Source organism: Festucalex cinctus, chromosome 1 (genome assembly GCF_051991245.1).
Source record: "Festucalex cinctus isolate MCC-2025b chromosome 1, RoL_Fcin_1.0, whole genome shotgun sequence".
NCBI classification, from domain to species: domain Eukaryota; kingdom Metazoa; phylum Chordata; class Actinopteri; order Syngnathiformes; family Syngnathidae; genus Festucalex; species Festucalex cinctus.
This window is the reverse complement of record NC_135411.1, coordinates 32,493,495-32,515,522: the sequence shown is the minus strand read 5'-3', so window position 1 is coordinate 32,515,522 and position 22,028 is coordinate 32,493,495. Positions and strand designations below refer to the sequence as shown.

The 22,028-nt window shown below is 41.3% G+C and overlaps 2 protein-coding genes across 2 annotated transcripts; both read left to right on the top strand.

Annotated features, from left to right (window-relative positions):
* Positions 1-223: 223 nt before the first annotated feature.
* On the top strand, positions 224-16,686 carry nlk1 (nemo-like kinase, type 1). The gene is made up of 12 exons (XM_077530586.1): positions 224-674; positions 1,465-1,883; positions 6,932-7,061; positions 7,139-7,194; positions 8,660-8,766; positions 8,831-8,916; positions 10,287-10,496; positions 11,058-11,159; positions 12,540-12,626; positions 12,695-12,893; positions 13,023-13,116; positions 13,902-16,686. The coding sequence occupies exons 2-12, from the start codon at positions 1,573-1,575 to the stop codon at positions 13,948-13,950; spliced, it is 1,431 nt and encodes a 476-aa protein (XP_077386712.1). The 5' UTR covers positions 224-674; positions 1,465-1,572; the 3' UTR covers positions 13,951-16,686.
* Positions 16,687-18,075: 1,389 nt separating this feature from the next.
* On the top strand, positions 18,076-20,767 carry LOC144024383 (ceramide synthase-like). Its single transcript, XM_077530631.1, has 6 exons — positions 18,076-18,312; positions 18,886-18,972; positions 19,302-19,524; positions 19,590-19,685; positions 19,760-19,869; positions 20,448-20,767. The coding sequence occupies exons 1-6, from the start codon at positions 18,131-18,133 to the stop codon at positions 20,596-20,598; spliced, it is 849 nt and encodes a 282-aa protein (XP_077386757.1). The 5' UTR covers positions 18,076-18,130; the 3' UTR covers positions 20,599-20,767.
* Positions 20,768-22,028: the final 1,261 nt, after the last annotated feature.

The following is a 22,028-nucleotide window of genomic DNA, read 5'->3' as shown; positions in this document are numbered from 1 at the left end:
AAATTCAACATTCCAAAAATTCTACATTTTTTTCCCCCCCTAAAGGTTCAAATTCAAATGGAAATCTCAGATGGCTCGGATGTACTTCCATCCCAGTACTGTAATTCTTTTCCGTGCTCATGACTATTGATGATCGTTGAGTGTATTAAATGCACAAAAGTAAACTTTGTACGTCATTGTTGTTGCTAATCTAACTTTAGCATGGCGCTCCGATAGCAGCAGCAGAGTGGTCAGCCGTCTCCCCCTCCCCCACTCAGGCTCCCCTGTCCTCGGCTGCTCCTCCTCCTCGTCGTTGTCGGACGCCACCAGCAGCTCGCCAGCTAGCAGCAGCAGACTAGTGCGACGTCTGCGTCAGGCAGCAGCTGCCGCTTCTACTTCTTTCCTTCACTTGATGGAGCTTTTTGGATAATCGGTCCGCAAAATTGGAGGCCCTTTCTCCGGTGGACCCTCCTTCGATGTCGAGCTTGGCGAGCAGGGAGAAGCTAGCCGCGGGCTAGCTGCTCTCTCGTCATCATCTGCATCGTCTAAAAACTCTCCTTTTTTTTATTGGACTTTCATTCCCCATTGACTGTTGACGTCTGTTGTCGCGTCTGTGTTGAGCGGCCCTTCGTCTGCGCGTGGAGTTTACAAGTTGTGTCGGACTGGCTTTTTTTTTTTTTTTGTCGAGTATGTAGGTCAGTGTCGCCAAGAGATGTGGGTCATCGCTGCATAGCTCCAGCAGATTCTTACCAACACGGCTAAAATGCTAACTCGTAGATTTGTTTTGTTTTGAATTTTTTTTTTGTTAGCTCATGGTAACACAGCTAACTCTTAGCCTAATAGGAAGACGGCTAACTGCTAACTCGTAGTTTTGATTTTGTTTTTTGTAATTTTTGTTAGCTCAGAGTAACCCAGCTGACTATTAGCTTCATTGCAATACGGCTAACTGTTAACTCAGTAAGCTCATAGTTTTTCTTTTATCTTTCTCTTTCTTTCTTTTTTTTTTTTTAAGCTTTCTTTAACTCAAGTAAACTTAGCTCCTTAGCAGCACGGCTAAGTGTTCATATTTATTTATTTATTTATTTATTTATCTATTTTTTTTAGCTCATAATACCGCAACTAAATGTTAGTTCCTTAGCTAACTCGGCTAACTGTTAGCTTGTACTTTATTTGTCACCTCATAGTAACACAAGCGTTATCTCCTTAATCAACACAGTTATGTTTTATTTTGTTAGCTCATATTAACTAACCTAACTTTTAGCTCCTTTGGAATACGCTAAATGTTATCTACAAGTACAACAGCATTTATTCTGTTTATTCCTTTTCAATTTATATTAACATACTTTTATATATATTTAAAATACTAGTTTCTCCTACTTTTTACTCAACACTCAACCTTGACAATTATTTTGTTAGCTCCACTTCCATTGTTCAAAGTGATTCACATCCCCTTTGAACTTTTTTTTTTTTTTCATGTAATGTAAGCTGTGTCCACGGTGGCGCCTTGGCGGAGGTCGAGGGTCATGTGCAGCTTGCAGCCGCAACCCCTCCACGTCTAGCCAGCCAGCAAGAGGCGCAAGGGCAGCTCTGAGGATGGCCTTCCACGGTGCTGGCCGCCAAACGCTCTGTGGCGACCTGTTCTCCGGCTCCGACTTGGCCCACAAGTACTTTTATGTCAACTCGTCTTGCGGGGCTCCCTCGGCCACTCTCAGTGCCACCCCGTGCGTCAGCGGTCCTCCGGCTGCCCCGGCTGGGACCCCCCGACACCCCACTGCCCTGGGGGGTGGCGCCGGTGGGGGAGCTGCTGTGCCGCAGCCATACAGCAACCCAGCCAGCGAGGTGCCCAGCCCTGCCGAGATGGAGCCCGATCGGCCCATTGGATACGGAGCCTTTGGCGTAGTCTGGTAAGGATGGATGAGAGGCTTCAGCCAGAGTAAATTGAGTCAGTTTTTACAATGTTTTGTGTAAAGCCTAGGAAACATTAGGATTTTTAAGGAAAGACTTGCTTGTCTTAGCGTCTGTTTAACCCATTAACCCACTTTTATACAAACAATCACGTCTGTCCAGTAGGACATTTTATTTTGTTTACTACAGCTTCTACGAATCAAATGACTTGATTTTCATCTTTGTCCACACATATGAAGATTTTTGGTAATAAATATGAAAATGTATAATATTTAAGCTGTTTGACCCCGAACTGTTTCATACTCTTTTATTGGGACAAATTCACGCTTAAAGGTGCACGATGCAAGATTAGACTCAAATTTGAGTGTTAAAATAACCATATTTTTCACCCGCACATGTTTTAAGAATTGTATAATGGACAGGAGGCACTACTGTTGCACAATGACTGTTGCCCCTATTTTTCTGTTAAAGGAAAAAATGTTGGAGCGTTCGGGCCGGAATCTTTAACTGTGGCTCTGAGCATGACGTTGAGCATGAGGTTTGCTCGTGCCAGAGAAGTCGCGCACGCCCCTGGCCGTGTGCACGTCGCTGGGGTCCATTCCACGTTTCGCCCGAGGGGTCGCAAATGTGCAAAAATTCTGAATCCTGCTTCGTGCCCCTTTAAAGCGATACAACACTTATTGATCATTTTCCAGTATTGGAATTTTATTTTATTTTAAACCAATTAAGTATCAGAATTCGATCGTACGGTATGGGACTCCATGTTCCAGGTCACGTGATTGTGATGACGTATCCCATGCGTAACCGGAAGCCGTCTTCGTTCATTTCAATGGGAATTTTCTGAGGTAATTGGCGAGAAAAAGACGTCTTTGATCCAAAATACTGCGCCAATTCTGTTCAGAGTAAAGTCCTCAACACGTCCGGTTTCGTGTCATTCTGTTTCCGTGTATTGGCATGTCCTCCATGGCTGTACTGCTTTTGATGAAGTACGTCTTTGTTGTAAGGCGAAATTCCACCTTTGATGTCCGCTGTGGGACGCGATAATTCCTCGTGAGTCTCTTTGGTGCCATTCTATCCATGTAATTCAATGTGTATTGTACGCACATGATACGTCACAATGACCATGTGACTGTCCAAAATGCCCGATACAGGACTTCATATAAAAATATTCATAACAAGTGCTATAAAGTCATAATTGCTCAACATAAATTGGCATTTTTTTCAGGGAAGAGTTGAAATTAACCATTTCACAGAATAGCTGGTGAGTTTTTCATAAGTCTTGTGTTCCGTTAAAAGCCTCGATACACTAATCTGACGATGGGAGTCGGACAGCGTTGTGCCGACGGCATGCGCCGCGTCTGATCAGTTTATAAATTGCTGTCGTAAAGTCGGATCGAGTTGGAGTACGTCATTTCCAGCAAATTCGACATATTGAATCAGCGTTGGCGCATTTGATCTCTTTGATTGGCTGTCAGCTTGCAAATCAGCGTACTGATGGAAAGCCTGGACCATTTTTTTTTCCTGCTCATTTTGTGCATCATCACCCTGTTGTCCGCATTTGAACGTACAATGTGTCTGGACAGAAGATTGGGAACGACGACTTCGTCTCTGGTTCAAGAGAGACTGTCATTGTATGATATTACAGTGTTCCCTTGATAGAATGCGGTTCACTTTTCAGTCTCGCTGTTTCGTGGATTTTTTGTGTGCAATTTGGCGATGTTTAAAAAAAGCTCACAATATTGTAAAAATAATAATAATAATAAAGCTCATACTAAAAAAAGCACAATATTGTGCTTTTGTACATAACAATGCATATAAACCACTTACAATCACTAATAGCAATATTGAGGCACTTACTTGCTAATGCGAGCACACATTTATCGCTTCACAAGCAAATTAGGTTCCCCTTCATCTGACAATTAGCATAGATTTTAAACATAGAAGGCCAAAACATCCCTGATGAAAATTAAATTGCACTAATAAACTAGCCACTATAGGGGGTGCTAGAACTGCACAAATGTAAATCAGCCTGACTTTTAACAGTTGTGTTCCTTTTAAATATTGTGAACATGACGACGACGATATTGTGGCAGTTTTAATATCACGATATTGCCCTTATTGTTACATCCCTACCAGATATGTCCAGTTGTGTCTCAATGTCTTGCCATAGTTGGGCTTTCAGCATTCTATTGGCATATCCTATAACGGTAATGTCAAACAATTCTGGTCGCTCTTGAACCATAGTGATGAATTCATCCTCTCGATCTTGTGTCCAGACAGACATTATAATAATAATAATAACTAGAGCTGCGAGCAGCTATAAAGGGCCCTCGCAACCCGGGCCACGTTGGGGTATTTGCACGTCGGGGTACTGGCATGTTGGGGTACTGTCAAATAGGAAACCATCTAAATTTTAAACGTTTTTGCCATGCTTTGTGTTTGTAAAGTTTCATGGAAAGGCCAAAAATGATGCACAATTAACAAAATAAAATCAAAATGGATTGGCACATGGCTATATAGAATACTTTTTGAATATATTAGGCATGCCTGCCAATATTCACACATCTAGCTGAATCATATAATCGGAAAGACTTCATAAAAATGTCTAGAGGGCGCTATTGAAGCATTTATTGCAAATTTAATAAGAAATCTCTAAAATATTCATGCTTATGACAAGCCTGATGTGTGTGTAAAGTTTCATGAGTTTTTGCACATGTTTAGACCCAAAAAAAAAAAGCAGCATTTTACTTGGCAAACAATCCATCGCCATGAAACAGCGTGCGACAAAATAAATAACTTTCGATAACTTTGTATCTTAAGATGAAGCACACCAAGTTTGAAGACAGTCGGATAAATTTTGTAGGAGGAGTTCGTTAAAAATGACCCCTAAAAAAGGCCACAAAAAATGGCTACAAATCCCAACGTAAATCAAAATGGCGGACTTCCTGTTTGGTTTAGCAGATGGTTCCAAGAGACTTTTTTTGTACATCGTGGGCTCTTATGTATGCCTCTAAATTATCATAGCGCTAGGTGAAACGTACAACCGGGAATGCTTCGTTAAAGAGGAGTTTTTTAGCTCAAAATGTGAGGACCGGCCCCTACGGGACTTCCTGTTGGGTTTAGCACATGGCACCAAGAGACTTTTTTGTACATCGTGGGCTGTTAAATTTGTCTCCAAATTTTCGTAGCTCTAGCTGCTTCGTACAACTGGGAATGCTTCATTAAGAGGGAATTTTTTCCTTTGCAAACTGTGCATGCCACGGCAACAGCGTGCGACGAAATAAAAAGCTTTCAATAACTTTTCATCTTCAACATTTTAAGATGAATCACACCAAGTTTGGAGATGATCGGATAAACTCTGTAGGAGGAGTTCGTTAAAATAAGACCCCTATGAAATGGCCCAAAAAATGGCAACACGTTCCAAAGTAAATCAAAATGGCGGACTTCCTGTTCGGATTAGCATATGGTTCAAAAAGAGTTTTTTGTACCTTGAGGGCTGTTACATATGTCTTCAAATGTTGGTAACTCTAGGTGAAATGTACAGCCGGGAATGCTTCATTAAATAAGAATTTTGAAACACAAAATTTGATGCCTCGCCTCTGGCGGACTTCCTGTTAGGTTTAGCATATGGCACCAACAGGCTTTTTTGTAGATCATAGTCTGTTACATATGTGTACCAATTTTCGTGGCTCTCAATTCAACGTACCACCGGCAATGCTTTGTTAAGTAAGAATTTTGAAACTGTAAATTTGATGCCCCGCCACCGTCATATAGTATGTCAAAAACTTTTGATTTTTTACCATGATGTTGTCCCAGGTGTTGAGATGGTACAGCCCAAGTTTGAAGTCAATCGGGTTAACCGTGTAGGAGAAGCGGGCAAAAGTATGACCCCTGTAAATGTGCAAAAATGGGCCAAAATTGGACATTCAAATACTCATACCTCACTTCCTGTCTATTTTAGGGTACACATATCAAAGAGGTTTTTGTTCATCTGGATGTGCTACAGGTGCCACACAATTTTCGTAGCCATAGGACAATCGTAGCGGGACAGGGATCCGTTAAACCTATGTAGGTGGCGCTACAGAGCCATTTTTCTGTTATCCTGTATGGCGACTTTAAAATATCAAATTTTTCGCCAGGCCCGATCTGCGTGTAAAGTTTGGTGAGTTTTCGTTCATGTTTAGTGCCTCAAAAATGTGGTTGTTTGCGGAAAAGAATAATAACAAAGAAAAAGAAGAAGAAGAAGAAGAAGAAGAACAATAAGAATTCCTTCAGGAACAATAGGGACCTCGCAGCGGTCGCTGCTCGGGCCCTAATTAATGTCCACAGACAAAGGATGATAAATTTAATGAGCAAAATTATGAAGGCTTTCCATCACTTATTGTTGATCCACATTCGTCACATCCTGTTCCTGCCCCATGCGCTAATTCACTAGCTAATATCCAATCAGAATGATCAAATATCACGACGATCTGATGCCGATTCAACATTTGGTGCTTCATAGACATTTATCTGAAGGTGTATGCTGACGCATGGCCACTTCCCGACTTACGATGTCTGATTGATGTATCGAGGCCTTTATAGGATAATCTTATTATGGGGCTTAAGATTGCCGTCCTTGATTTTAAGGGAGCAAAATTGAGACACAAGCAGCTCCATTGTCTTTGTGTGTGCCCGGTATTTTCTCTGTAATCAATCTTTAAAATTACTATGCCGATAATACTTTCATTACTTTGCGTACCTGCCTTGAAATTGGGGAAGCGCGTAATTCATAAGTACAAAGGAAAACCAGCATTTGAATGGCGTGTAATATTCAAGTGCGCATTGTTCAGAGGTGGGCAGCCAAAAATAATTTGGGATATGACTTTTGGTCCTTATCACCCAACCCTAGTGGAGACTTCAATCATGTTTGCCTTTCACATGTCATGGTGGAGACATACTGTGTGTGGTGAATGAATACATTCACATGTTCATCAGATTGCTTTGTTGTCAGAAAGATATGTCATCATTCCGGTCAGTACCCATTTTGAGTGTTGTCATGTGACAGGTCGGTGACGGACCCTCGAGACGGCCGTAAGGTGGCGCTGAAGAAGATGCCCAATGTCTTCCAGAACCTGGTGTCGTGCAAACGCGTCTTCCGGGAGCTGCGCATGCTGTGCTTCTTCAAACATGACAACGTAACGCCACGCCCTCTCCTTCGTCACGGTGACGTCCCCGATGACGCGATTGATCGATCGTCGCTGTTGTGTTTCAGGTGCTGTCGGCACTGGACATTTTACAGCCACCGCAGATCGACTGTTTCGAGGAGATGTATCCTTGTCCACACTCGTTGTTTATTCTTCACATTGTATGGTGGACAACATGTCTTTTTGTCAGGTTGCTGACCCGGGGTGTTTTATTATCCAAAAGAAAAAATAAATATTGCTTATGCCTCATCAACTCCATTATTAAGCATTTCATTGCAAATATGTGAAATCCACCAACAACTTTGAACTATTTTTATTTTGTCCCGTACATGTTTCATCATCCCAAGATTTCAGAAATGTAAAAAAAAAATAAAGCTTGTTTGTAAATAATTATTTTAATTATAAGTATAATTAAAAAAAAGTATATTATATAATAAAGGTAACCCGCTCCGGCAAAAGGGTCCAAATGTTGACAACATAAGTTTTGTTAGTGACAAAAAATGTTGATTTTGAGATTTCTCCAAAAATAGCCTCCTTGAGGTATCTATTTTCATTTTGCAGCAGCACAATAGTTAAAATTGTAGTAGCAGTGTATGAAAATAAGTAATGTTTAGAACAAATAGCTAGCAGCGCATCTTGGGAACCTGCCTCAAAATAACCCAGAGTTCCTTGCCTCTAATGCAACTTCACAAATGAGTTATATAAATGGACATAGCAACCAATAAGTTGAAATGCACCATAATGTGACACGAAAATGAACAGAAGACCCACGTCATAACAACAGCATCCTACCTTATAGCAAAAGCATTAAAACTGTTTTATTTCTTATGTGCTCGAATGCATTTGATACATAACATCCATGTTAAGTTGTCAATAAACTTTCTAGTCACAGGCTTCCTACTGGAGTATTATGACCTCATTAAAACAAGAAAATATAATAAAATAACCACACTTTGGCTGATGCCTCATGCGATGGCTTTTCAGCTGAATATGATCTCTATGAGGCTGATTTCATCTGTTGAGAGGTCGAACTTCCAAAACATTTGAAGGGTTCAAATCTGGGACGATTGCCTTGCCTGCGTTTGTGACTTGTCAGTGATCTTTTAACAGTTCCTGAAAGTTTTGGGTCGTTATCTTTTTCCTAAGGTACTGGTTGCTATTGAAAGATGCAATTACATTTTTTTTTTTTTTATGTGTTTAAAATAGTTTAATTTCACTCAGAGCATAAACTATTTTAATAAATTTAAGTTACAATAAAACATTTTTAGAACGTTCATTTCAATGTAAAAATGGGGAACAAAACGACTCATTTGAACTTATTTTGTTTCCTAAATGTTAATCGTGAATATTCAATTATCCAAACAAAAATGAATCCCAATCAATTTAACTTCATGACTAAGCATTTTAATGGAAATTTTGAGAACAAAACAACTACAGTGCTTTGTATTTTATTTGTCTAGCTTAAAAAATTGGTCATTTTGAATGAGGAAAAGTGTCCAAAATGAACAAATCCCAATAAACATCATCTTAAAATAAGTATGGACTCCACTTGTGAGCGGCGGCACAGTGACCCTTGACAGTAAGCGCAGCTACGTGATCACGGAGCTGATGCAGAGCGACCTTCACAAGGTCATCGTGTCCCCTCAGCCGCTCACCACTGACCACATCAAGGTCTTCCTCTATCAGATCCTGCGAGGTGAGCGCCCACTAGCGCCCCCTCTTGTTGAGGGTTCTTGCTGACTTGTGGCTTGTGTTCGCAGGCCTCAAGTATCTCCACTCTGCCGGCATTCTGCACCGCGACATCAAACCCGGCAACCTTCTGGTCAACAGCAACTGCCTGCTCAAGGTCCGTCCGTCCACTTTGTTGTGATGGATTTGGATATCTTGAGCTCACTCAGTTTGCTTCCCTTCATTCAAGGAGAAAAGTGCTGCAATATTGTTTTCGTATTCATGTTGTCTCCAAAAACATATATATATATATATATATATATATATATATATATATATATATATATATATATATATATATATATATATATATATATATATATATATATATATATAATTGCCAATATATGCACTACTGTCTACATGAAGCTCCTCATCTCGCCAGTGATAGGATTTTCGGCTCTTTTCGGTGAGCCGGTTCATTTGGATCGGCTCAGTGAAAGAGGCTTTTTTTGGCTTTTTGGCTCTCAAACGGCTCTTTTAACGTTAGCTTTTCTTTTAAATATTTACGACAAATTTACCATACATTTTGACAAATGACTTAATGAACTAAATATTGCACTCTACTGAGTGCAAATAGCAACAATTATCAAGCAAAGAAAAAGATTTTTTCTCATTTTACTGAACAAATTAATAGGCTCCATGCAAGAAACAAAATTAAAACTTCAACAACAATCAAAATAACAATCAAATAACAAAAATATTGAGTAGTAATTTAACTGCAACAGCAGCAGCTAACAAAACAAACATTAGATACTCACCCGGTCCAGGATAAAAGACCTTGTTTTATTTTAAATTTGCATAAAAAAAACAAACTAAACATATCTACTTGGACGGGCTGATCCGGCTCCTTCTCTCATCTGACTTTAACCAATTAAAATGTCTCCAAATGTTACTGCGTTTTCGGCTCATCATGTACAAACCGTGTTTGTGTGTCGTCCTTTCCTCTCATGTTTTCTCCTCCTCCTGTCTCTCTCTGTCTGTGGCTGCGCAAACGAGGCGGAGCATGTGCTCCGCGTGCAGTACCACCTCCCCCACCCTCTTCCCCTCCCTCTTTGAGAACGGCAGCTGAGACACTGCCAAACCTCGCTTCAGACACGTGAAAAAGAGAGAGCGACATAGGTAGAAAAGAGACAGAGAGAAAATGACAGAGCTGGCTCTCGGCTGGCTGTCATCGTTCACTTCAAAGAGTTGTCTCTTCGTACTGGCTCGTTCGCGACCGACACATCACTACGTCTCACTTCAACATAGTTCCCTGGCACCAGAATGAAGTTAAAAATCAACCTTAAGTTGCTTTTCGTTATTACAACTATGTAGGAAAACAATGGTGATGTTTTTTATAGCCCTTAATCAAAAATGGGGTCTCAAAGGGCTTCACAAACCTACAGTAGAGAAAAATTAGCGACATCCCGAGTAAAGGTCCGACCAATCCAATGCCCGTGACATTTTTTACTCCCTCAAAATGTGACTCCTTTTTCTTCTCGTCAGATTTGTGATTTTGGGCTGGCGCGCGTGGAGGAACCAGACCCGTCACGGCACATGACTCAGGAGGTGGTGACGCAATACTATCGAGCACCCGAGGTGCTGATGGGCTGCCGCCATTACGGCTCGGCCATCGACGTGTGGTCGGTGGGCTGCATCTTCGCCGAGCTGCTGGGCCGTCGCATCCTCTTCCAGGCGCAGAGTCCCATCCAACAGGTCAGCACCACCAAGCTTAACTCATTCACTCCCAGCCGTTTTCACAGAAACAATCACCTTTACTCCCGGAAGTTTTACTGGATTTTGACTGATTTTGCAAGGCCCACAGAATTTTGTGTTCTATTGCTATAAAAACATGGACAAGAAAAAAAAATAAGTGTATTTCTATCTGTTTCCGTTTTGCAGGAATTAACATGAGAATATAGCTAAGGTTCATCATTAGTCACAAATCTAATTAGAATTGTGAGAATTTGAGCTTTTTTCCAGCATGGCCCTGGTTGATCTCTTATATTCTGCTGCCACCAGCTGGCCGTTTGTGTAATAACTACAATTTCTTCAGCTGCTGTTTTGCAGTTGAGAGTCTGCATCAAAGCCTTCTGTAAGCTCTAGGATTAAAAAAAACAAACACAAAAAAATCAAAATAAATACGTCTTTGGGACACTTAAAAATTTAAAATAGAACATATTTATACGTTTTTGGGGGCAAATGAGTTAAAAGTGTGTCACCTGAGAAAAACCTCCATTGCTTGCCTAAATGTGCGCTTGTTGTGCGGCTCTTCAGCTGGACCTGATCACGGATCTGCTTGGAACACCGCCGCTGTCCGCCCTGGCGTCAGCCTGCGAGGGCGCTCGGGCTCACATCCTGCGTGGGCCGCACAAACCCGTACGTCACCTTTCACTTTTGCCGAGCATCGACCTGGTTCGCTTTCTGATAACGCAGACTCCTCACATTAGGTCATCCTTACTACAGATCAGTAGGGCCCGACCGATATGCATTTTTTTTAGGCCGATGCCGATTATTGGCAGAAAAAAAATACTGATTACTGATTAATCTGCCGATTATTTAAAAATATATATAATGCATCAAATTAACCCCTTCCACAATTCCTTTTCATTGGGTGCCGCTTACGTGCAACTTTCACTATTAAGAATCTCTGCTTTGAATGACAAGATAAAAAAAATCATGAAATGAAACAAGGTTATTGCAGATTTACATGTCAATAATAAAACCATTCTTACTTGTTTACAACTGCTGTAAATCATTAACCTTTTATATATTTTTATCTTGTGTTATTTTCACAAGACTTGGGACTTACTGGGTTAACCTGGGACCTCGGAGATTGTATTTTGTGCCATGTCATGTGGACATGTGTGTCAAGACATTAAAAAAAATTCTCGGATGTTTGCATCCTTGAATCTTGAAATATCAACTTTATAATATAATATAACTTGAAAGAACAATGACAAAATAAAAACAATAAGAGTGAAATAATAGAATAAACTAAAATAATAGCCACTGAAAAAAACAGTAAGAACAAATACTGACTGTTCCTGTGCATTTTGGCCTCTTGGGGGCAGTGTTGTGCCGTGCAGCCATGGCATACACACTTAAAGGAAGTACAGAAGAAAGTTGCGATTGAATTCTATTAAAATAACTCGTTTTTCACACATTGGGAAGAATTTGTGCCTTTGCATAGTGCTTTCTCATCTGTGGGTATGTGTTCCCACAAGATTTGTGTGGATATTCGTTATTTGAAGGAAAAGCACTCCAGAAGTCAAACGTTCCTGCTAGCATTTGCTAACTTCCTGTTAGCGCTAGGCTAGCGATGTTTTAAAAATGAAGCATGTTTTGTATTTAAATATACGTGGATGTAATTCTTAACTTTGTGCATTTAGTTTACAGTTAACTCCAACTGCGGTGTCATTAAACAGCGTAAAGGGCGCTTAGGGACAACAGAATAACCAGAATAACATACGCTACACACTTGCTAGTTGCTAATGCTACACAAGCAAAATGGTGCATTCAGGGTACTTTCACGCCGTCGGAAACTTCGTTTTTCTTCGATAAAGTTTTAAGGGGAAAATAATTGGCCGATTGTTTTGGCCGATGTTTGAAGGCCAATAATCGGCCAATTATAATTGGCGGCCGATTAATCGGTCGGGCCCGACTGATCAGCAAGCAGCTGAAAACTGTGCGTGTCTATGCTGTGTTTTGCCTTTGTGCTCGTGCATGTACATATGGTGTGTGTGGGCGTGTTTTCAGCCGTCGCTGTCGGTGTTGTACATGTTATCGGACGGCGCCACCCACGAGGCGGTGCACCTGCTGTGCCGCATGCTGGTTTTCGACCCGGTGAGTTCGGCGGCGTCTGTCACGCGCGTGCGAGCGTCTGCCTACGTTGAACGATGATCTCCCCGCAGGCCAAGCGCATCTCGGGTGGCGACGCGCTGTCGCACCCGTACCTGGACGAGGGCCGCCTGCGCTACCACACGTGCATGTGCCAGTGCTGCTACTCGGTGCCCAGCGGGCGCGTTTACACCCGAGACTTCGAGCCGGCTGCCGAGCGGCCCTTCAGCCACAGCTATGAGAACAGCCTGCTGTCGGTGTGGCAGGGCAAAGGTAAATTGATCACGTGTGGGTGACGTATGAATCATATCTTTCTTTGAATGTGTTAAGAAAATCCCAAGCAGCTGCTTCGCAAAAGTCCAAGAAGACTTTCTGAAAGGTTTTGTTCTTTCACCTTCTCAGAGCTGATCCATCGCTTCATCACGGAGCACCAGCAAGGCAAGCGAGTCCCGCTGTGCATCAACCCTCAGAGCGCCGCCTTCAAGACCTTCATTAGGTCAGTTCCGCCCCTATGCATCATCACCATCATCACCACATTCCCCATGAGCCACACACTCGCTCTCAGGGCTGAAAATACAATTATTCTGTGGATTATTTTGCCGATCAATAGATTAACCGCATTTAAAAAAATAATAATAATTTTCATCCGCTTATTCAAAAACTTGACATTATTTCTAATTGACAGTGTAGAAAACATTAAGATTCACTCACAGCTTTGGTCCATAATCTATCAGAAAATGGGCAAAAATGTTGTGTTTCCTTAAAGTAAATGCAAATGTTTTCATTGTACAAAAAGAGAATCAGTTTGTTTTCATTGAGGACAAGAGAAATCTGATCATATTTACTGAACTAGCTTGTAAGCAAACTTAGCTTGTAGCAGACGTGTGTGACGTCATGCGTGTTGCGATCACGTCTCTAATCATCTGCTGAAAGGAGAATGATTCTGGCTCGCTTTCATCTAGAACTGCTTCAAACATCAAAGCGAATGTAGTAGGAATGAAAAAATGTTGATTTGTTGTGATTGTATTGTATTGCTGTTAATGTGTTTCTGTAAAGTGCTTTGTGACAGCTAAGGCTGTTTGAAAGCGCAATATAAATAAAGATGATTTGACTTGACTTCACCATTGAGAGACTAAAATAATTTGGACAATTTTGACCTTAAACAAGGTCTCCAACGATTATCCAAAATTACTGGTGGTAATTAGCAGCAGATGTAATTAGCATTTATTCGATCTAGTTAGCGGCAGTTACCTGTTTAACCTGCAGCTTTGTTGTCCTCAGGTCCACTGCCTGGCACTCATCCAAGGTGTCTCGCAAAGAGGAGAGATGAGCGTCCTTTCCTTCCTTGGCCTCGCTTTCCTCCTCCTCGCCGCCTCGACCAACCTTGATGTCCACTTTTCCCGCACGTGAACAAAAGCCAGTGGCGGCGACCGGCTCTGGCCACTGTGGCGGCGCGACAGGTGCTGATGACAGAAGGAAAGAAAAAAAAACCCAAACGCTTCTGCTGCTGAAAAGGACGAAAAAGTTTAGTGAGTAGAAATGTTGATTTTTGTTGGCTTTAGCATTCCACGTGCTCCATGTAGCAGAGTGTCGTGTAGCGCCCACTCCTGGTGTCTACACACTCCTCGCCCTCCTCACGCTCGGCAGCAGAGCATGCTGGGAAATCTTTTGACCGTCATTCCTCTCTCGTATTTTGTTTTTAGGACAGGAACTGTGATGTGTGTTCACTCGAGATGTGCGTGTGTGTTAAGTTATTGCGTAAGGATGGGGCCACCGTGACGGCGCCCGAACATTTGCCCCTCCCACCCACGCGTGTCATCGCTGGTTTTTCCTTGTTCCTCACTCCGATAAGCCGCTTGCACATTTATAATTATGTTTTTGATGTCCATCTACTGGTACGTTTTGTCCTCACTCGTCAACAAATGTCTTACTAGTCAGTCTTTCCCACTACTAGTTCCTCTTTGGGCCTGCTAGTACAACATTAAGCTTTGATTTGAAGCCATTTTGCCCGCAATATTCTCTTTTTGTGGCTACAAAACTTGTAACTTGTGCACATAAATACTAAATTCGAAATATCCCATCTCCAAGCAGGATATCAATGACGTGAAATAAATACTCAAGCGGCTTTCCACATGCAAGCAAATATGCCAGCCTGGCTCTTGTTCCTGTTGCGATGTCGCCACTCGCCAACACGGCTGCGAACGCACCAAAATGAAGACGGAAGCATTGCGAACTTGCGGAATGTTTCGGAATCTTCCGTCTGCTTCTCAGCACGCACGTGAGCGGCTTACAAAGACAATGAGGGAAGTTTTCCATCAAGTTTTTTTTGTTTTTTTTGCTTTAAAAGAGACGCAAATGGTACGACGCCAGCTCGGCGGCGCGTTCGAGGACACTCGTGAAGTTGCTGCTTCCGCGGTCCCTTCGCCACTGCAGGAAATTTTGCCAGGTATCTTCCGGGCTCTCAGGAAGTTCAAATTGCCCGCACGCACGCCCAACCAGTGCCAACGTGTCACCTTCCTGTCGCTCTTCACTTCCTGTTTTCTTGAATCTGTACCCTCCTCTCCCCCGCACACTCCCTTGGCCAGCGTGCGACTTTCCCGTGATACGTTCACGAGCACGCATTTATTTATTGTGCACCCACTGACTCGCTTGTACTTGGAACCGAGCTGACGCAAGCAGAAAGTTATTGAAGGTTATCACAAATGTCTTCACTTTCTCTTGGATAAAAACGAACCACTGGAGTCACAAACCCCACCCCCACCCCGCCTGGCCAAAAAGTGAATTCATTAGGAACCCTGTGTATAAAAGTATGTGACAAAATGGCTTCTGTTCCAAATGTGAAATAAGTGTCAGGTAATCGTTTTAAAAAAGAAAAAAGAAAAAAAAATGATGGACAATAGCTCCTCTTTGAAAAGCACCAGACATGACGGGGGTTAAAAAAAAAATAAAAAATGTGGCCAATATAAATATAACATGTGCATGAAATGCTAAATTGTGAAATGGAATACAGCATCATGTATACACAAAATAGATTACTACAAGTAGTATGTTGATTGAAAAATAAGGACCAAAAAAAAAAAAACCCAAAGGAACATATTGGATTCTGTTAATCATAAATCCTCAACAACAAAAGAAACTTGAACATGAATCATGTTTCAAAGGTTGAGATGTCATAACGATTGATGAAGGACCCCTTCAGTTTGACATCCCCTCACAGTAACGAATGTCTCGAGTTTTTGTGAATATATAACGTGCACGAAAGACCGCATTTTGAAAAAAGGGTCACGATGTACTCATTTGTGGCCACAAAATGTGTATAACTTGCGCTTGAAACACAAAATATTCATTTGTGGCTCTAAAATGGACATGCGTTTGAAATACAAAATATTCATTTGTTTCTGTAAAATGTGACATGCGCTTGATATACTCATTTGTGGCCACAAAATGTGTCGAATGTGCACAGTATGTAGTCATTTGTGACTACAAAATAATAATTTTGTGGCCACATTATGCTAATTCATGGCGACAAAATGTGCATAATGTATGCTTGAAATCCTCATTTACACATATGAGGTACCATTTGTTTATGCCACATTATTATTCATCACATTCAATTTACATTGGTGGCCACAGTTGACTATGTAGTGGTCACATATTAGCATATTGTGCACATGTATGTATACATTATGTGGCCACAATTGAATTCATTTGCCCCAGTCATGTCTGGCTGCATACCTTTTGAAGAAGTCATTTTTTTTCAGTGTATTTTTAGCTGGTTAGCTAGCGTTGGTTTGTTGACAGAAGGCAAAGCGACTCCCCGAGGAACATCGTAGAACTTTTTGGACTTTGTCGCCCTCCCAATCGATCGATCGATCAGTCGGTCGATCGACTCCCTCGGCTCTCAATGGTTGTTTAGCGATTAGCCGGGTTTTGCTGGTGTTGATTCAATATGATGCTCATGTTTGAAAAAGTGTTTTAGCGGACTTGTTTTTCTTGTTTTGACAAAATACTTGAAGTTAACGTAGAGAGTTGAGTGGTGATCAATAAAAATGACACTGGAACAATGCCCTTTTTTTTTCTCTTTTATTACCGCAACTGAAAGTGTATTATTACTGCCACACCAGTTGTGAATAATATATTTCTTTTTTAAATGGTAACATGCCATATATCAAATTAAAAGCTTGGAATTTTGCCAAGCTAAATGTGGAAGTAAAGATGTACTGTATAACTTGCATTTCTCAATTTTAAGTCAAACAAACAAGGTAAAATAAAATAAAAAATGCAACATTTCATTCATGCATTGTCAACAATAAAAAAAAAGACTAATAAACAGCAACAACAATAACAACCACAGATTATCACCTTTTACAAGTCACCAGATCAGCTTCAGTATTTTTAGAATTTTGTGAATTTTCATTTTCACCCCTGCCTTGTTTGTTAGCCGACTCGAGAAATGCAAGGCTTTGGCTTTGCTACTTCCACATTTAGCTCCACAAATGTCCAAGCTTCAATTTAATATATGGCATGTTACTATTTCAAAAAGTCATATTATTTGTAACTAAATGACATGTTTGTTTATTCTGTGTTTCCATGTTTATTTACGTCAGTGCTTCTCAATTATTTTCTGTCATGCCCCCCCACAGTAAGAAGAAAACATCTCGCGCCCCCCGCGACTATAAATAGTATAATTTGTCTATAAAATTGTTATAAGCACATCTCTGCATAAAACTGTATCCGTATTAACATATAAGAGAATTAAAAAAGAAAGAAATGTGGACCAACTTACAACAAAGAATAGCTTTATTAACTGTAACAGAAAAGATTTAAAGTGCATCTGAAATTCAAAACTAAAATGAAACCCTTAATTAAACTATAAAAAAAATTTCACTGACCATGTCAAACCATATAATACGGAAAAATAAAATTACATAAAATCAATAAATAATAATGCATTCAAACTGATCACCAACATTAACTCAGGAGCACAATATTTAAAAAACAAACAAAAACAAAACCTAACCTGCAAAACAAAAATATATAAAATAATTTGTGCTGATTTTTTTTTTGCTGTGTGCAAAGTGTGCGTGCTCAGTGCAAACAAAACCCCTACACCACCCAGCGAATGCTTCCTGCGCACACTCTGCCAATAATGAGAGCGCCACTGCCCCCTAATGTAGTGGAAGTGCAATTGCACTTTATTCTAGGACAGTAAAAAATAAAAAAGCATGTTCCCCGAGGTCAAACGCGCCCCCCTTTATGGAATCTCGCGCCCCCCTGGGGGGCCCCGCCCCACTATTTGAGAAGCATTGATTTACGTTGAACCAGCGAGTCCCAAATCATCCAGAATGGTTCACGCCAAGAAACACCACCAAAACTTCACATCAAGCTGAAAGCTGATTGGCTCGCTTGAGTTGCTGCATGCAAATCTATGCAAATGAAGCACTGATTTCCCACAAGGACGCATTCAGATTGGCCGAGTCAGACCGCCTTCCCCTCCCCCCCCTGTGGTCATGACAGGTGGCCATCCTAAGCCGGGCTCACCTGATCCCAAACACACACGCACATATGAAGACATGTTGACGCTCATGTTCGCCGGCCTGCTTTTCTTTCCGGGACTTTTCCTGCTGTCCAGTCGTTCTTTGAGGATCCTGACGGGATGGAGCCAAACCGACGCCATCGTCGTGGCAGCACGGTCAGAACGCACACATACTGCATAGGTAGCAAAAGTACTCACATTCGGAAGTACAGATAATCCAATACAGTGTCCTCAATATATCCCACGATGTGTTTTGAATCTCTGTTTAGGAAGAAGCTAATTAATCGTTTCAGCCCTACTTTAGAATCAACTATTTGAATTTAAGTGTGAAAGAGTCAAATATGCCCCATTGGGGAGTCAAAAATGAGTGAATGATTTCATTTCGTCATCATTCACTCATTCCCAACTCCGCAATCACCACAAAAACATTTTCAGTTTCGGAGTTAGCCACTTTAGCTGATTTGGAACTCCCTTCACAACTCATGCATAAACATCCTTATCTAGTAATAATTCCTAAGTTAACGCAATAAACTGTGTTCTGAATCATTCCAGACTCCCGAATCACTGCAACAGGACTCTCGGGTTGCAACTATTACAGTAATCATAACAAATAACACCTCAAGAGAGGTGGACCCACCAGGCAACTGCCCTGTATGCCAGATGGCCAGTCCACCCGAGGTCACTTTCCGCAACACAAACACTGCCAACACTCGTTCGTTTCGTCCTTAGCGGCATGTCGTCCGTCCAGGCTGTCATGGCGGCGGCGGCGGGATGCGTCATCGCCTCGGCGTGCCGGCACAACGTCGTGGATGACAGGTGAGTTGGTTCACCTTTGACCTCACGTGCAAATGGGGGACCTTGGTTTAGGAGCAAGTAGATTATGCTTGTGATTATCTTTCATGTGAAAACAAAAACATATTAGCACGGTCTAGCAAGTTGTCGACCAATCAATTGTTTGAAAAAGTTAATTCCCAGTTTAGGTTTACTGTAAAACAAACGTATTTACTTAAACCCTAAAATGTTCAACCAAGTCAACTCATTTTGTCAACAAACATTAGCTTAATGCTAACAAAAGATTCAAAGCGCCATATCCAGGCTAACATGAATTAGCATGGATAATTCCAAACTCAATTATGGTTCCTCAGGCACTGGCTGACTGACGCTTATATCACATTCGCCGCACCCTACTTCGTCTACGACGTGTATGCCATGTTCCTGTGCGACTGGCACAGGCGTGGGGTCAAGGGTCACGAGCGTGACGGCGGCGCGCGTGCACTGTCGGCGGCCATCATGGGCTTCTTGCGGCGAGAGAGTTTGATGGTGTTGCACCACGTCTTCATGGTCGTCTTCTGCTTGCCCGCCTCTCTGGTAACCGTGGAAACGCTCAAGTCCCGCCCTCTTTGCTGTGATGTCATCGGCTCCGTGTGTGTCAGGTGTGGAGGCGGGGCAAAGGCGACTACTTCCAGGGTGTTTTGTTTCTTGCAGAGCTAAGCACGCCGTTTGTTTGTTTTGCCAAAGTGCTCATACAGGTAAGTGTGTGTACACAGCATGTCAGTGATTAAAATGATTGACAGCTGCCATTTTGTTCTTGTGGCGTTTCCAGTTGAAGCGCGCCGACACGCTGGCATACAAAGTGAACGGCGCGGTCACGCTCTTCATCTTCTTCGGTTGCCGTGTGGCGCTCTTCCCGTATTTGTACCTGGCTTACAGCAGGTGATGTCATCAACACACAACCAATCAAATGTCTCCTTCGCCCTTGGACCTCACCCCTCAATTTAACGATGTCACTAGTGTCTGTTTTTATATCATGGTTTTAGAAAAATAAAAATTCCAAAAATTGTTTTACTATAGGGAGCTGGACTAAATGAAGGGATTTCGCATTCATTTCATTGGGGAAAGACGATGTCAGTGTTTTGAATTAGTGTGGTGACACAACAAATTCAACTCATATCTCAAAGCAGCATGATCGCGTTCAAGACTGGATTTGGACCAGAATGTGGAATAAGCAATAAAAACACATTTAAAACAAGCCAAACCAATCAACAGTAATTCAAGACCATAAAACGACGACAAATATAAAAAGTAAACAACTCGTTAAAAATGTAAGAAAATAGTTTTAGTTCTACTGCAATAATTAAATAATATCCTTATTTACTTATTTTTGAGCCAGGAGTGATTCAGAATGCAGTTGCTCTATTTGTTGCTAATGTTTTTTTTGTGTGTGAACACCGACCACCACGTTTGTGTCTACGCATCATGTCTACAATGGCGACCCCCATTTCGTCTCCCAGGTACGCGTCAATCCCCGTTCACCAGGCGGTCCTGGGCGCCCCGTGGCAGTGCACCTTGGGGGCGGGGCTTCTGTGGCCCCTGCAGATCTACTGGTTCTCGCTCATGTGCCGGCGCGCGCGTCGTGTTCTCGTTGGAAGTGACACACCGTGATGAAGATCCGCTTCCCAAGTTCCCATCAGGGAAAGGAACTTCCGGTTCCTATTGGAGGTGTTGCCATGTTGCGCCACAGACCCAGTTGCCAGTCACTCTGTCTCTTACTGACTATTTCAATGCGGCTTGCATTGAAAACATTAGTGCGTGATTTACATCAGGATCTTAGTAAGGGAGTTTGGGAGTAGGGTGGGGGGGGGGGCTCTCAAAAGAACTCACTGTTTGGATCAACCTTTGAGAGTTATTATAGGTAACAATGAGGTTATATTTACATTATAGTTACAGATACATAATCAAATATATACAAATAACACAAGGCAGGACAATGTAACTTTATTACTTCTTCCTATTCCCTTTTGAACATTAAAACTGTTTCTCGTGATGATCAAAAAAGTTCTATATTTTCTGTTTAAATGTTCAATAAACAAGCACACAATATTTACATTTCACAGTGAGTCTCCTCTTATTGTGCAAACAGAATTAATATGCATTTTTTCCCCTTGTGGGCTTTGCTTTTGTGTCATCGTTCCGACATGATGCAGATGAATTTTTGAGTGGCACTGTATTGACAACATGATTGGAACAGTATGGCCACCCCTGGGCTTTGCAGCAATAAACTTTTAAGAAGGTAAATTGATATGCGCATTCTGCGTGAGTACCTGTAAGCAATCTTGGGTGTTTTTCCATAAGATCTCAGGTGTTTTGTACGAGTAGGACTTGAGTTACGTCCTGTCGCCCTCTGTTGGTCATTATTTCTCTGTACTTCTGTGCATGTGTTTTGACAATAAAGATACATTCAACATCCTGCGTTTTTGATACAACTGACACAAGAAATATAGACAATGTGTTAAATGGTGGAAATGGGACGTTATTATGCTCATCTTTAGGGAATCTGTTAAGGCAGAATACAAACATATCACGGTTCTTCCTTTAATAGTGTTCCCTCGTTTATCGAGGGTGTTCCAAAAACTACCCGTTATAATAGAAATCCATGTTAACCTAAAAAAAAAATAAAAAAATCCGTAATTATATTTTTTCGTTTTTTTTTTATTTTTATTTTTTATTTTGGTATGATTTTTACTTTCATAAAAATACTTTTTCATTCATGTTCTTTTTTTCATTTGTATTCATTTTTTTCCCATTAAAAGTATGTTTTGTTTTGTTTTTTAGTATACAGCACAGTATATATTTTTTCATTTATTATATATGTTTTTTCATTCTGGTATGATTTTTAGTTTATTATGAATGCTTTTTCATTCATCACGTTTTCATTTCCCATTTACAGTCATTTTTTTCCATTAAAGTATGTTTTTTTTTATTTACTTGTTATACAGCACAGTGTAATTTTCTATTGCTGGAAGGAATGCAATGTTGTGGAGTGACGGGACAGGCACTGTTGGAAAGGTCTCGTCCAGACGAATCCACGGATG